This window comes from Tasmannia lanceolata, unplaced genomic scaffold, assembly GCF_043159265.1.
Source record: "Tasmannia lanceolata isolate RefF3 unplaced genomic scaffold, GAP_Taslan_0.1 ptg000018l, whole genome shotgun sequence".
NCBI classification, from domain to species: Eukaryota; Viridiplantae; Streptophyta; class Magnoliopsida; order Canellales; family Winteraceae; genus Tasmannia; species Tasmannia lanceolata.
Window position 1 is genome coordinate 67,459,096 of NW_027518695.1, and position 16,428 is coordinate 67,475,523.

The 16,428-nt window shown below is 38.3% G+C and overlaps 1 protein-coding gene across 2 annotated transcripts in view; it reads right to left on the minus strand.

Moving 5' to 3' along the window:
• Positions 1–16,428, minus strand: part of LOC143849696 (exocyst complex component SEC3A-like) — a 109,830-nt gene that overhangs the window by 53,516 nt on the left and 39,886 nt on the right. For both annotated transcript variants that reach the window (XM_077358852.1, XM_077358853.1), the window contains 9 exons: positions 15,884–16,012; positions 15,574–15,654; positions 15,400–15,474; positions 14,523–14,696; positions 13,839–13,995; positions 13,669–13,733; positions 5,512–5,682; positions 5,342–5,421; positions 1,763–1,844 (listed from right to left, as the gene is read on the minus strand). In XM_077358852.1, the coding sequence (XP_077214967.1) occupies positions 1,763–1,844; positions 5,342–5,421; positions 5,512–5,682; positions 13,669–13,733; positions 13,839–13,995; positions 14,523–14,696; positions 15,400–15,474; positions 15,574–15,654; positions 15,884–16,012 (1,014 nt within the window). The remainder of the gene's footprint in view (positions 1–1,762; positions 1,845–5,341; positions 5,422–5,511; positions 5,683–13,668; positions 13,734–13,838; positions 13,996–14,522; positions 14,697–15,399; positions 15,475–15,573; positions 15,655–15,883; positions 16,013–16,428) is intronic.

The following is a 16,428-nucleotide window of genomic DNA, read 5'->3' on the forward strand; positions in this document are numbered from 1 at the left end:
TTATTTTGTCGTTGCCGGTTATGGTCTTTCATATGCAGATCAAAGAAAGATGAATTATTTACCCTGTATCTTCTTTAATCCTTTTAAAACCTCATCATAAAAGAAAGGAGAATCCTAAACTGCAAATGCTTCTTTGGTCCTTTTATATTAATTTTCATATAGGAAATGATAATCTTAAGTTAGATAGATAGAGAAATCTTTAGGAACATGTTGTACGAGAAAGATTTGTCTGCTTTTCAAAATTGAAATCACATTCAACTTAAACTATTTTAACAATCTCTTAAAGGATTCTTACCCATATCCCACGCTCACATCAGATCCTTGCGAAATGTGTATCCGAAGATTTTGGAACATGGAGGATCCATGTACTAGATCCTATAGTATCCGATACCCTCACCCGTATCCAAGTAACATAAAGTCAACTATGTTTTTTTTTTTAAAACTAAAAGTCAAGTAATTTTAGGATACCTTATAAAAGAAAATATTACAACTGAATCACTCTCTGTTTTTTTTTCCTTTGCTGATGAAATTTTATTAAGAGAAGTGAAAATCAGAGGGGCAGAGATTGCTCAGTCCTAACGCAGTCCTATGGCTATGAGCACCTCCTTAACTAATATGCCACTGCTATCATTGGCCTCTATTAAGAAAAGGAAAAAAATGCATTTAATGCCCTACTAATATCTAAAGTGATTACAACTAAACCACACGAATAAATTCGTTTATTTGGATATATTACAAGCACATAACATGTGCAAGGAAATATAAGAAGAAAGATGCATTTGGATAATTGGATTTACACGGAAGGAATGATAGACTAAAGGGCGCCCTTGCAAAAAAAGCTACAAGGGCGCCCCCATTGGTCCATCCCCACTAAGTGGGCACAGAAAATTATGAAATGTCGAAGAGCAATAAATGCACTTTGATGATTTTCTGAGGCCACTTTGTGGGGATGGACAAATGGGGGCGCCCTTGTAGCTTGTTTTTGCAAGGGTGCCCTTCATTCTATCATTCCTCTAAACCCAAATTGACATTTGGGTGTAATTTGAGCCTACAAATCTGGAAAAGTTGCAACCAAGTCAACTAAGTTTCAATGAGATTAGGTCTTGTTAGTCAATCCATGTAGCAGCTTCAAACCAAAGTTCGCTAACTCACCTAAGATGCAACCGCTAATAATTCCAGCTAAACAAGTGTTCGTCTTCACCACATTATCAACTTTGCAATTCTCCTCAAGAGTTCTGATTTGCTTCCTCGTCTATAAACTGTTAACTTACCAACTTATCCAAAAGCTTAAGCTATTGGAGAAATGCGTTATTTATCTTTTATACTTTAACACTCCCCTGCACGTGTGGCCCACATGGCAAACAAGTGGCACATGTGGTCCCACTTTGGGCCGACCATCGCATGTGGAATTTTGCTATCCGGGAGGTTTGAACTCGAGACCTTTGGCTCTGAAACCATGTTAACTTACCAACTTCTCCAAAAGCTTAAGCAATTGGAGAAATACGTTATTTATCTTTTATACTTTAACACTCCCCTGCACGTGTGGCCCACTTGGCAAACAAGTGGCACATGTGGTCCCACTTTGGGCCGACCATCGCATGTGGAATTTTGCTATCCGGGAGGTTTGAACTCGAGACCTTTGGCTCTGAAACCATGTTAACTTACCAACTTCTCCAAAAGCTTAAGCAATTGGAGAAAGGCGTTATTTATCTTTTATACTTTAACATAAACAATAACTGAATTGATGACAGGAAAAACTCACAAATTTTGTGTATGCCTGGTCAACTAAATCTCTAGAATGTCCCTGGATATATTGTTCCATACGGGTTGCAAGGGTGGCAAACCTGGCCAAAAAGAAAGCAATTCCCCATTAAAATTACTAGCATAAAAAATTAATATATTAAGAAGACTAACTAATGAATGCACAACGAGAAATATGAACACACACACACACACACACACATACACACACACACACACATACACACACACACACACACATATATATATATATATATATATATATATATATATATATATATATATATATATTAGTTGCTAAAAAAAAGATTTTACAAAGACATGTTTGTCAAACTGTGATGCGTTCATAGCCACAGGTCGCGACTAGTGTCACGGGGACACAGTTGGTATTTTGGGCAATCAATGCGTTGATTCCTCAAGGGTAGTCGCTAAGAGAACCTTTGGTGGGCACTCCTGGTTGAGCGGGTTGGTTAGCCAAACTCTTTAGGAGGAGTTGCCCCGTGACATGTTGGCTCCTCCCCCAATAGGCCTAGCAGGTGTGGGCCGGAACCTTGGTGGTTTGCTTGTGGGTTGTACGAGGACTTGCTTGTGCGTGCGAGGAATACAACAGGAAATCATATTGCAGCCCTAAGGGAGCTTTGGGTGTGGACTGTGAGTTATCCGAAGGGATGCTCCAGTTTCTTTGGTTGAGGACGGGGGCCATGTTGAGTTGGGTTCCCACTTGCAGTGCGCGTGCGGCTGTTGCAGGAGGCTAACTATACTATTTGCTTTCTGCACCGCGGTATGTCTTGTGGTTAGGCCAATCTCTAGGCTTTCCCATGAGTTCGTGCCGGGGTGGCTTTAGTCACCCTCACAAGGTGCATACCTTGTGGATTAGTCCATGGGGCATCTTGCTTCTTGGTTGACCAAGCCTTTGAGCTTGGCGAATTGGGATGTGGCACAACGCCTCACTCCTTAGTGGGCTTCGACCATCCAGACTGTCCCTTGATGCGATGGTGTGAACGCCTAAGTCTTTAGGCCTAACAGAGCAGAGTGGGGCTGGATCTGGCCTCACTTCAAAAAGGTTGGAGTTGCCTTGCGGGACTTCCTCCCTGCGTATTGGTTCATTGCTTAGGTATGTGCCTTGAATTGTCGGGTTGCAAGACTTGGCGGATTAGTGCATGGCATTGTCATGCCTTGTACCGGATAGAATTTGCATTTGGCTTCAAGGCCTTGTGTTCGATGTACTCATGATGCAGGCTGATCATGAGAGTAGGTTTAGGGTTGGTCTCGGGCTCTCGGCAAGTCTAAGCGCTCGTTGAAAGGTTTGGTGGCCGTGAGCAAAGTATCTACAAGTGCTTGTCAAGATCTTAGCATAGTAGCCTGTTAAACAGCAAAGTATCTAGATTGTGTGCACATATGAAGCATCAAGAGGTGTTGGGCGTGTAGGGCCTTGAGAGCCTTGCACAGGTAAAGGCTGGCCTTAGCATATGCGTATGTTGAGGCGCCTTATGGGTTATTCTACTGCTAAAACAAAAGGCCTGTGACACTAGGCATAAGAGAATCTAAATGCGACCTAATGTTAAACAAGTGAAGACAGCCATAATCACTTAAAATTTGAACAAATCTATATGATATAATAATAAAGTGATAAAGATGAACAAAAATTACCGTGAATCAGCAAGAAAACACAGGCATAAACTCAAGACCTAAGCCTCGACTAGAAAATATATATGACATAGTAATAAAGTGATAAAGATGAACAAAAGCTACCATGAATCAGCAAGAAAACTGCCCTAACGAACCACATCACAAACCTAGTGAGGCGCAAAAGGTATTCAAATGAAATTTGGAGAGTTCATTCAAAACATCGTAAGAAGATCTTTACAATGATATACCCAAGGGTAGCCCCTGACATTGTAGATAATTTAAATCCTAATGATTCTGTTCCACAATAAAAAGATATTAAAGCCATGGCTGTGAGAGAAAAAAATAACTATTGCTTCCGAATTTCAAGCATGATAGACTTGAAACTCTAGGGAGTAATTGAATCTTGATTGGCCCAATAAATTATGCAGAATGAAGCCTCTTCAATTCCAAATAGTCAGGAACGGGAGTGTTAAAACAGGTGAAGGGCCTGCGTAAGGCATCGGCAGAGGCATTTAACATACCAAAGGAGATAAAATAGAATAGTGTCAATGCACCAACCTCACCATGGTCTAAAGCAAGAATACTCAGAATCCACCATAAAATTGAAGTTCAAACATTCAACTATTATTCTCACTTTCACACTTTTTAATATAACAAGCATTAAGAACTCAGTCATAGTTTTAAAACTGCCCCGTGTCATCGTGGACTCCCCCGAGTTGACTCCCTTTTACCTTGGCCGCGTTCTGCATTTTGCCACTGCGTTCCGAGTATTGCCCTACAGCGTCAATAAAACTCCTTTGACTCTCCTGAATTATGACCATGTCAACCACGTCGTGCCGAGTCGACTAGGATTTTCTTCGGCCACATTCCGTGCCAAATCCACGTTTTGAAACACATAACTCAATATCAGACCTAGTTGGCCCAGTTGACTCCTGAGTTTGTAAGATGCAAGTGAGACACATACAATTTCTGTGATCTTATAGGATTTCCACTGAAATTTTAATCCGAAACCGCCTTGTTTCTATTTCCATCACTGTCGAAACACAGACCAAACCTGAAACCTGAAACCTTGATTACTGCTGATTAAGACATACATTAAAGCTGATTTCCAAAACTTAAATTAGATGGAAGCCGCATGAATGCAGCCGTTATAACATATTCTGCAATATCATAACATATAATATCAACCAGAAGCCACGCTCAACCCTCCAGCAATTTAATGTTCTAAATCTGAAATAAATAGTTCAAATAAAGTACAAATCATCATTTACTACAAACCAATTTGAGTATCTTGCAAGATGGAATTCGCACTTATCAAGATCAATTCATACATCTGTAAGAAATGATTTCACAATCTGGTTTTTGACTTGTGAACCTGTTACTGATTAGCATTTCTGCCAATCCCACTCCTGTACCAGTTAAAGCGCTCCCGGAGCATAAACTCTTAATAAATTAGTTGCACAATTAATTCAGACATATTGAACTTAATCTGACATGGATTTATAGCAATTCATGAGCTATGTCACAAATATCATTCTCGGGAATTTCTCGGCAAGGGAAAATGTCGGGATATATTATTATTTTAATTTTTTTTTGGGTTTATATAAGGAAAAAACAAAAAAAATAAAATATATAAAATTTAAGAAAAAATATTAAATAAAAAATGTTGTAAAAATATCAGGATAATATCGTGATATTATCGCGGTATTTTATAATAAAAATGAATATAACGCTATATTTTTAAAATCTCAGGATTATTTCAGGATTTTGTCGTTTTATAAAAATGTCGCGATAAAAATGCGATATTTTGAAAATATCGGAGATATTTGTGACATAATTCATGAGAAACACAAAGTCAACTCAAACACCTAAAGCAATGAAATCCTGGAACTTCAAGCCAAGAAACTGAACATCATCACCAGTTCAAATTTAAAATATGTCATCAGTTTACCTTGGAATATATGATAAGACACCCATCTGTCTAACATTGCGTTCATTCCTCTCAATTTGGTGACAAGCTTCATCAACAAACTGAAGAACAGATTGCCAACTATGTAGAAAATCAATCAACCCAATAAAGCATGCAACACAAAAAATTTCAACATGAATACAAACACCAACCCTTCCGAATTGCACTGAAATTCTTGACTCCAGGTCATCAAGCAAGAGGCGCACAAATCCTGCTGAGTCAGCTTTCTGACCAGAAAGGTAGCGCTCCGTAATCCCATGCATTGATATGCAGCGCAAAGGATCAATCTTGTATGCCCAATCCACCACCGCATGGAAGTCTTCCTAAAAGTTGATGGACGCATTAGATATTTCACCAGTCAAAGTTCTGTTTTGTCCCAGGAGATTAAATGGGATGAAGTGTTTAAAAATGCTTGAATTCCAATCAACATAATAATGTTCAAAGGGATAAATTTTTATTTAAATTTAAGGTAGGCCTCTTCATATGAGCACATCAACACAATGCAAAGAAATTGCTATTAAAATAGGCTAACAGAAATCCACCAAGTGCATTAAGTATGACTGCACAGAGAGAAACCGGTTTACACTAATTGCACTTGTCACTGGTAATAGGTAAGATGGTATCCAAAAATACATTTTACTGAATGTTGTTGAATAAGAATCGGGAATGAGAAGAATGTAAGCTAGATAAGTATGACGGCACAGAGAGAAACTGGTTTACATTAATTGCACTTGTCACCGGTAATAGGTAAGAAGGTATCCAAAAATACATTTTACTGAATGTTGTTGACTAAGAATTGGGAATGAGAAAAATGTGAGCTAGAAAGTATTCTCTTCATCACTAATATATATATATATATATATATAGAGAGAGAGAGAGAGAGAGAGCGAGAGAGAGAGAGGGAGGGAGGGAGGGAGGGAGGGAGAGATGTTTGTGCACTCGAGCACATATAGCTTATAAGCACTCGAGCACCAAAAACACATGGGGCCCACATTTTTAGGGATGATCCAAAGCATTCATTTGAAAGGCCCTTACATATATAGGGTGTCCACAAAAAATCAGCTCCATTGGATCATCCTAATACATAGGATCATCCTAGGATGTTCATTTGTCTGCCCATTTTTCCCTCCACAAATGGAAGGTTAGGATGATCCAATGGAGCTGTTTTTTTGTGGACACCCTATCTATGTAAGGGCCTTTCAAATGAATGCTTTGGATCATCCCAAAAAAAAGTGGGCCCTATTTCCTTTTGGCACTCGAGCGCATATAAGCTTATATGCGTTCGAGCGCACAAACAGTTTGTTCATATATATATATATATATATATATATATATGTGTGTGCGTGTGTGTGTGTGTGTGTGCGCGCGCGCATGTAAATACAATGACCATGCACTGCATCTAACACTCCCCCTCAAGCTAGAATGTATGTGTCAATACATTCCCAACTTGTTACAAATATCGCTCAACTTTGCCTTACTCAATGGCTTAGTAAACACATCAGCTAGTTGATCCACTGATCGAGTGAATATTGTGCTTATCTCGCCCTTCTGAATCCTCTGACAGATGAAGTGACAGTCAACTTCGATATGTTTGGTCCGCTCATGAAATACTGGGTTTGTAGCAATGTGAACAACAACCTTATTGTTGCAATATAACTGAGATGGAGACGAGGAAGGAATACCAATCTCTAATAAAAGAGAGCGCAACCAGATTAGCTCTCAACTTGTATGTTACATGGCCCGGTTTCAGCTTCTGCACTTGATTTGGCTACCACGTCTTGCTTCTTGATTCGCCATGACACCAAGTTACCTCCAATCAAGGTGTAATACCCAGTGGTTGATCTCCTATATGCTGGAGATCCTGCCCAATATGCCTTTTACTTTATCATTACCATGTCTCTTGAATTATAATCTGAATCACTGCAGCTTAGTGGGAGGTACGCGGCGAGCTCATGGATTGACTGACCATTCCTACTGCAAACGAGATGTCTGAACTAGTGACCATGAGATATATTAGCTTTCCAACAAACTCTTGTACCTTCCAGGGTCATCTAATAAATCTCCCTCATCAGGAAGAAGCTTTTAAGAGGGCGAGCCTTGGCGCAATGGTAAGGTTGCTCCACTGTGACGTGGTGGGCACGGGTTCGAGTCACAGATAAAGCTTCTATGCAAAGCTGGGGTAAGGTTGCGTACATTTAGCCCTCCCCAAACCCCGCAATGGCGGGAGCCTCGTGCACTGGGCCGCCCTTTTTATCTGGAAGAAACTTTACATTCGGGTCCATGGGGACAACTACAGGTTTCACTCCCAGAGAACCTGTCTCATGTAATATATCTAGCACATATTTTCTCTGTGATAGTGAAAGGCCACGACATTAGGCTAGCTCAACCCCCAGAAAATACCTTAGACGACCCAGGTCTTTCGTAGAGAATTCTCTCTGCAGGAACATCTTCAACTTTTGTACGCCAATCGTATCACACCCAATAATGATAATATCATCCACATACACTATCAAGAGAACACCATCAGACTAATGGCTAAACACTGAATGGTCAACCGCACACTGCTTCATGCCAATCACATGACAACATCACTGAATCTCTCAAACCATGCTCTAGGAGATGGTTCGAGACCATAAAGAGATTTGTGAAGGCAGAAGACTGAGGACATCTCCCCCTGAGCAACTTACCTAGGAGGTTGCTCCATGCATACCTCCTCCTCAGTTAGGTCACCATTGAGAAAGGAATTCTTAACATCAACCTAATAATGGCCAACCCCGATTGACGGATATACAGAAATTAACAAACAATCCGAGGGAATTTTGGAACCTGGAGAGAATGTCTGAGTGTAGTCGACGCCAAATGTCTGAGTGTAGATATAAAAGGAAAAAAAAGGAGTTTGGTGTATTTTGGGGTTAGAGATTAGGGATTTGGGGTTTGGATAGACAGAATTAGGGATTTGGGTTTTGGATGGAGGAGGGTGTAATGTTAGGAGAGAGAAATCTGGTAAGGAAATAGGAGTTTAGTGGGTTTGGAGTTTGGGATGGTGGATGGAGGGATGTATGTGTGGATGGTGGGTTTTTGGACGGCTTACAGCAATGGGGTTAAGGAGGGGTTGCAAGAGGGTTGAGGGTCGTGCGATAGAAGGGTTGGGGGTTACGACAAAAAGGGTTGAGGGTCGTAAGAGAGAAGGGTTGCACGAGAGGGGTAAAATGGATTTGGCTTTGGGTTTACAGGTAACCCAAAAGAGGGTTTTGGTGTTACAAAAGGGTTGAGGTGAGTCACTGGTTTGGAGGAGGGGCAAACCCAAAAGAGTGACATAGAGGGTGACATGAATGATGCGCAAGGTGAGGGCGTAGCGAGCAAAGGTGGGGCCCGACGGGAGAAGAGGATGTGGCGGCAACGGAGGAAGAGGGTTGTCTTCCAAGGGTGGTCCCTAGGGCACCAAAACCCTAGGGCTCTAAGCTCTAATACAATGTTGAATAAGAAATGGGAATGAGAAGAATGCGAGTTAGAGAGTATTGTCTCTCCCTCACTAATATCTGTGTGTGTGTGTGTGTGTGTAAATACAGTGACCAAAATACCCTTAAGTACATGCACTACATCTAACAAATGTCAACCGGGCTACACATCTCATCATGAGCACGTCTGATTGTAAATGTTATGGAATTCAGAACAGGAAAAAGAGCTCAATAATGCAAGGAATGATCTGGTTGTAGAACTCATTGCATTCCCCATGCATTGCAAAACAAGAATATGAGTTACAGATACAAATACAGAAATGTGTCTCTGCACATAAAGGTTCTGCATTATAATTTTTCCTGTAAAATTCCAAATAACAATTGACCAGTTAAAGCCCTAGTCTACACAGTTAGGGATGTTATTGGTGGAAACATATTGCCATCTCATTCAGTTTTGTTGTTTTTTTTTCCTTTTCATGTGTCTGTGCAAATAAAGGTTCCGCAATAGAATTTTTCCTGTGAAATTCCAAATAACAATTGAACAGTTAATGCCAAAGTCTACACAGTTAGGGATGCTCAAATTGGTGGAAACATTTTTCCATCTCATTCACTTTTGTTGCTTTTTTTTCCTTTTGTCTCAATAAAGTTTCCTTTATTGTCAAAAGAGACAAAAGAAAAAGAATTATATGTTTAAAGATGCGAAAGTAAAATTGTAAGTCATTTTATTTTCTGCTTTACACAATGGGCATATCATTTTTGTCAAGAGAAACCATAGATGCTACAATTTGCTAATCAAGATCTCATGGAACAAGAACAGATTTGGGCAGACATTCTTTTGTGTTGGTTCTTGCGTAAAATATGAGCCCTCCTATGATTCATGTTCAAATTTTGGGTCCATAATGGGACGCAGGTTTTAGGCACTACTTAAAACTCCAAAACTGGACTTTGAACGACTCCCATTTTCAGTTTTCTATAACAAAAATTGGGATTTCCCTGCTTGACTTTTATCCTCTGTTTGAGAACAAAAAGAAACACCATACATTGGATTGGTGGTTTGGATTCTTGACGAAGGAATGATCCCATCATATGCGAAAATGACAAAATGTAGAGACATGGAAGGGATAATATCAATCGAGAAAAGGGGTCAAGTGGATCATATAGATGATGATGTAAGAAGTGGACCTTATCCATGTCCTGGGATGAAACTTTTCATAGTTATTTAACGAGAGCTTTAGGCCACGTTTGGATACCCACAAGATTTAGATTTGGATTTAGTTGACATTTTGAACTGGATCAGATCCTCAAAATTTCCAAATCAGCTACAACAGTGCAAAAAATTCCGATTTTCAAATCTGTTCTGCGAGACATTATTTAGAAATCAATATTTGTGGCAACTTCCTTCACCGTCGCTGCTACTCGACGTTGCTCCGGCAGCAGCGAGACATCCTTCCCTCCCTCCCTCTCTCTCTTTCTCTCTCTCTTAAAACATGTTCATGAAGATGATGGACGTATTTTGTATCCAAATCAAAATACAAATGCATGACGTATCCAAACGGGCCCTTAGTGAATTTTAGTTGAATATAGGACTGAGGTTAGGTTTGTTTGTAAGTGACGTGTGAAATATATTATGATTATGTTCCATCTTTTCCATTTGGAGTTGGTTTGTGTTTTTAATTCTATTTATGAGCCTTTAGGCCTAACTTGTGTTACCTGGAACACTTCTACTTTTCAATTCTTTGCCGCATTGATCAGTGTTTCAAAATGAGGACGTGGGTCAAAACGCAGCCAAAGCAAATCATAGTCGACTCGGCGTCCGAGTACTTGGTTGATGCGGCTGAGTAATCGGTCAATCCCGGCCGAGTACTTGCTTGACGCGGTCAAGTACTCAAGAGTCAAATGAGTTTTCATTTGACTTTGTAGGAAAAAATGCGGACACGGACAAAAGCGCGGCCAAGGTAAAAAGGAGTCGACTCGGGAAAGTCAACGATGACGCGGGGGAGTTTTGAAACTATGGTGCTGATCATGGTTTTAAATTTCGGCCGAAACGAAACATTTCGCCATAAATATTTCGGTTTCGGCCCAAACAAAAACGAAATTCACATGAAGTCGTTTCTTTACAAGATTTTGCCGAAATTTTAACGAAATTTCAACGAAATTCTGAAATGTCGCCGAAACTTCGGTTTTTGGACTTTTTTTTATAAAATTTCCACCGAAATTTTAAAAATGTACACCGATATGTTATGGTTTCCACCGAAATCGCCGAAATTGACACCGAAATTTTAGACATTTCGGTCGAAATTAAAAAAATAAACGAAATCATAATCATATTTTTACATTATTTCGGCCGAAATTTCGACCCGAAACCGAAATATTTGGGTGGTAGACAAAACCGAAATTTAAAACCTTGGTGGTGATACTTGGACTCTCCACGACACAACATTGACTCTCCTCGACATGTATGGGTGAAGTGTCAGCTGTATGTTACAACACAAAATGAAATGATTATATTTTATTTTAGAATAATTGGAAATTGGAATTGAATTAATATTTTAAAATTTTTACATTTTTTTTTTTTTGGAAGATGACATATTTTATTGATATTAAAATAGCAGTTGGGACCAGGAGTCCCTTCCTATATTACAGGATATGATTAAGAACCAGGTCGGGCATAGCCAAAACCCGTAATAACACATCGAAATAAGCAGTTACATGTCTTTTCCTTCCCTACTTCCTACCAGTCACATCCTATCTTTTAAAGCTCCAAATACGACCTTCTGCCTCCTGAAACCTCTCTTTAACCCAGACCCTATTAAATCAGATAATCATAACAAGAACCCATATTTTGAAGCTCTAAAGTAATCACTACACCCTAGGAGATAAAGTAGCAAATCAAGAGTATCCAGATTAAGTCTAGTTTAAGCGAAAGACAGTCTCTCAAGCCAAAACCTTTGAAGTTGCAGTTCCTCTAGATATAGAACGAATACATTCTCTTTGCTATGTAACCATGACACGCATCCCTCTAAAATCAAAAACTATAACCATTCTCCCCAAATCTCCCCCGTACTTACACATCTAACAAATCTACTGGGTAACTTTGAAAAAAAGTCTTCTCAACCAGCTATGCCATGGCCCTGAGGCAGTCTCCCCTAAACGATAAAAAGTCTAAATTCCTGAACTCACACCAAGCGATTGTGAAAGACCTAAAAATAGAATACATTTTCTTTTTTATTCTGTTGGAATTTATAATCCTTACTAATTTATCTATTAATCTATGAGATGTAGACATGGGGGCACGGCCTAGGAGCACGGGCATTGTGTAGTGTAGGGTAACTAGATTTTCTCCTCCATGAAATGAATGTGTAACAACCTGAAAAGAGGGTTTGGGCGTGTGATGTACTGCGTGGGTGTGTCTTGTAAAGGGTGTGTGTTGTGCATGTGAAGATGTGGAGAGATGATGCAAGCAGCCCACGTGTGTTGCAAGAAGACAGCCACGTCAGCATTGACAGCTAGCAGCCACATTAGCCACATGACAGCCGGATAGTAGCTGTCCATTGCTTGCGATGTCAGCCCCTACAGCTGGCACCTACAGCTTTTCAACAGCTAGCAGCAGCTGGCCTCTCTAGAACCTTCATTGACTGCCTATAAATATGTCATTAGGGGCTGAGAATGTAGGTTTTAGTCCAGATTTTTAGCGAGTGTTTGGGAGATAGTTAAGAGGTTTCGTAGATAGCTTTCAGATCTTGGAGGATGCTTTTCCCTCCAAGATCTTTGCAGTAAAATCTTCCTTGCTATCCATTTATATATTGTTTCTAATCATTATTCTTCAAGTACATTTCCAGCAAAATGTTTCGGATTATTTTACACTCTGTTCATAATTTCTTATCAATTTAAGTTCCTGTAATATTATGAGTTTTTGCTTACCTTCAATTCAAATACAGATTTTTCCATCTCCTTCAAAAATTCAATTTCTTTCTTGTTCTATCATTCTAATTGATATTTCTAAACTGTTCTTTAACAGTTGTATACCAATTGCATTTGCAATGGAACCAGGAACATAATTTGATTCTGTTACAGTTCAGAATCAACTGAATTAGAATGAAATTAACTAATTGCTGCTGTTATTTTACTCTTCCAAACACTTTCCAATAGAGCAAAAGTTCTTTCCTCTAGATTACAGTTTCCACTCAACTTGCCTGGTCACAATTACCTTTCCTAAGCTCTGGCAACAGAGAGACATTAAATCCAGAGATAAGGAGTAGTTTTGGACTTTTGGGTTTCCTTTTAGCTACAAACGAAAAACAAGATTGGCTGAAATGCGATTCAGTCCAATCTGAATTCGAATCGGCTAATTTCTTAATTAGCTTGCTGAATCAAAATATTGGTTTTTTAAGGAATCGGCTAATTTCTTAATTAGCTTGCTTTTTTTAATATTTCTTACGAGGTTTAATGGATTATTTAAATGTTTGAGTCTTAATTTGTGGATAAGAATATTTAGTGGTATTTTATTTAAATGAAGTTGTATGGATAAATTTTTAGAGCTATTGAAGGTAGAGGTTTATTTCTGCAGTTTTCTTTTGGACTTCCAGTAGCACGAACAGATACATTGCTGATCTGTTTATTTATTTTTATTTATTTCTGATTTTATTGTTTCTTCTAAGTTACCTGAACTTGAAAAAAGAACTCCATATAAGCTCAATAATTCTCAGTGCAAGTTAAAAATTTGATACCTTCCAAAAAAAAACCACTTCAAAAGACATCATTTGCCAATCCAGATATAAACGACCAAGTACGATTTGCTGCAAATAACATGATCTATGGTTGCAGAAAAACAATATCTTGAGAGAAAATTACGTGGATCCCATCGAGCAGCTCTTGAAGAGATTCATTTAGTGATCCCAGCTCCTCTGAATTTTTACCTGAAAAGAAAATTGAAATATTTAAATACCTATGGTATCAAGAGAAATATTTTCACAAAGCCATCAGAGATTATAAACAAACTTTTAACTATGGCAGAGCATTACCATGTTTGATGTCATTTCCATCAAGGTCCATAAGTCTCAAATCATCGTCATTAGAGTCGTTGCCAGTGGATCCATTTTGTTTAGCATTAGCAGAAGGGGCTCCAGGTGGAACAAGTGCAGGAACTTCAAAGCACATGAAGTGTGAGAAAAAAGAGCTCTGCAATTAGAGTGATGGAAGCAGTCAGGAATTACACAATGTCTATGTCACAAATATTGGGGAGAAATTCAATTTATTGCAAGAAAATCGCGATATTTTGATTAGACGATAAAAATACATTTTTTATCGAGAGAATTTGAATTTCTTGCAAGTTTACCGTGAATTATTACTATAAATTGAATTTATGGTGAGAAATTGAATTTCTCACGACTTTATCACGAATTATCGTGACAAATTGGGGAGTTGACTTTAAAAAATATCTTGAACTTCTCATTCACTCTATAAATCTCTCAAACATCCAAAAACCTTTGATCTAACCCTAATTCTGAATTAGAAAGTGTATATATTTGACATTTTATATTTCTACATTAATTTATTTTTACCGTTTTTCCCGATATAAACCCAAAAATAATAAAAAAAGTTAAAATATCCCGAGATTTTCCCTTGCCGAGAACGATATTTGTGACATAGCATACAGTAAGAGGGCCCTTTATTATGTAAGAAACAAAGAAGTAAAACTAAATAACCTCATCTACAAGGAGAGGAATAAAAATTGTAAGCATCTTTGAGTATGCTTCAGAAACTGTAGAAGTGTCCGCATTGTTCACTGCTTGATTGGAACCTACAGAAGCTTCAAGCCAGACTGGGGGATTTCTTGAAGCTTTGGTACTAGCACGAAGTTCATTCGCAAACTCACGAGCCTGTAAATGATGAAAAGATAAGCACCTTAAATTGCAGTTCCCAGACTCCATAACTAGTAGACTTCTTCGTGATTACTATCAGACCTCCCATCCTGAGATAAAAAGTCTGTTAAGTGAATGAATCTTCATAACACTGTACTTGTAAGGCTGTTAGATTAATGATTATTCATCTTAGTGTACCCGTATCAAGGACTATTACAAGCTCCAAGGATTAAAATTTTGGTTTCGGTATCAGACATAGCCGAAACAAAATTTTCGGCCAAAATTCGGTAAAAAAAAGTAAATTTCATTAACGTACCAAAATTTCGGCCGAAATTTTGGAAAAACTTATAAAAATCACATTTAAAACCATGCTCAATATATGCGTAACAAATGGCATCAAACCAAGATTAGACCAGTCACTTGACAATAGGCAACAATACAAAGGATTAATACACTAGCTACACATTTCTGATATAAACATGGTGCTGCAATGCTACAATACTGTGGGATCATTTCTAGGAATGTTTAATACATGCAGACTAATTTGATTTTTAAGGTTTAGCCTGAATTATGAATCCCAAATTATGGCTCGATAGGGTTGAAAATTCCAATAATATTCTTAATTGCTTATCAACATCATCTCTACTTGCATAACTTATATGAGTACAAAATGGAAATTAGCTTATCAAGATAATTAAATAGAAAAGAATAGTGACTTGACCTCTCGACGAAGCAGCAAGTTAAGAGAATGACAATAAGCTTTCCTCAACGGGCCCAAGCAATTCTTATCAAGACTCTGAAATTTTATAGTAAGAGTAGAAAATTAAAAAAGACATAATATGGGGAAAAATTTTTAATTTACCAATGACAAGCATAATTATCCTGAATCTGAAACCTTCAAGTGTTGCAGAAACCGTGCATAAGTCCTGCACTTGTACCTAAGATCGGCATGATCAGGCCTCTTCAACTGTCCTCGCTGCATCCATCCAAACAAAAAAGCATACAGTTAGAATTTTGATTGCTACAAGGGCGCTCTTATTGGTCGGTTCCAGCAAAGCGCATTTATGATGCCGCAGAAAAATACAGAAACAGTTTTGCCATGAATGCACTTTGCTAAAACCAACCAATAGGAGCCCCTTGTAGCTGATTTTTGCTAGGGCTCCCTTCATTCTATCATTCCTGAATAGATGAAGCGAAGAGCATACCTGAGAAAAGTAGCTCTTGTCACTTATCATAAAATCCACCAAACTAACAAAGTAGTTTCTCAAAAAATCTGATGCTCTTCGAACAAATGTAGTTTTTAGTTTTCCAAGTTCTACACGCTTCTCCCTAACCTGTAGGAATTTCACTATCAAATTCCAGGTACTGATAAATTGCAATGAAAATGACTAATTTTGATGATATAGAGTGTCTAAAAATTTTAGTATCAATATATGTTCTATAAAGCATAATAGTTGTCCAGTTTTTAAACAACTTATGGAAAATGATACAGAAACCTTGACTATTGATGAGGCAAGTTCCCTTGAACAAAAGAATATTCAGATACTGTGTATCAAGGAACAAAAATACTACTGATATATATCACCTGGTTCAGAGATTTGCTTGGTTTGGTTTTGGGTTACATAAACTTTCATATGAACCAGGTTTCCCGTTTTTCTTTTTTTTTTCTTTTTTTTTGAACGGTATTTTCTTTGGCTTCTTTGATTCATTTCAGTTTGTTTTATATAAAAAAAATCGCAAAATATCAATA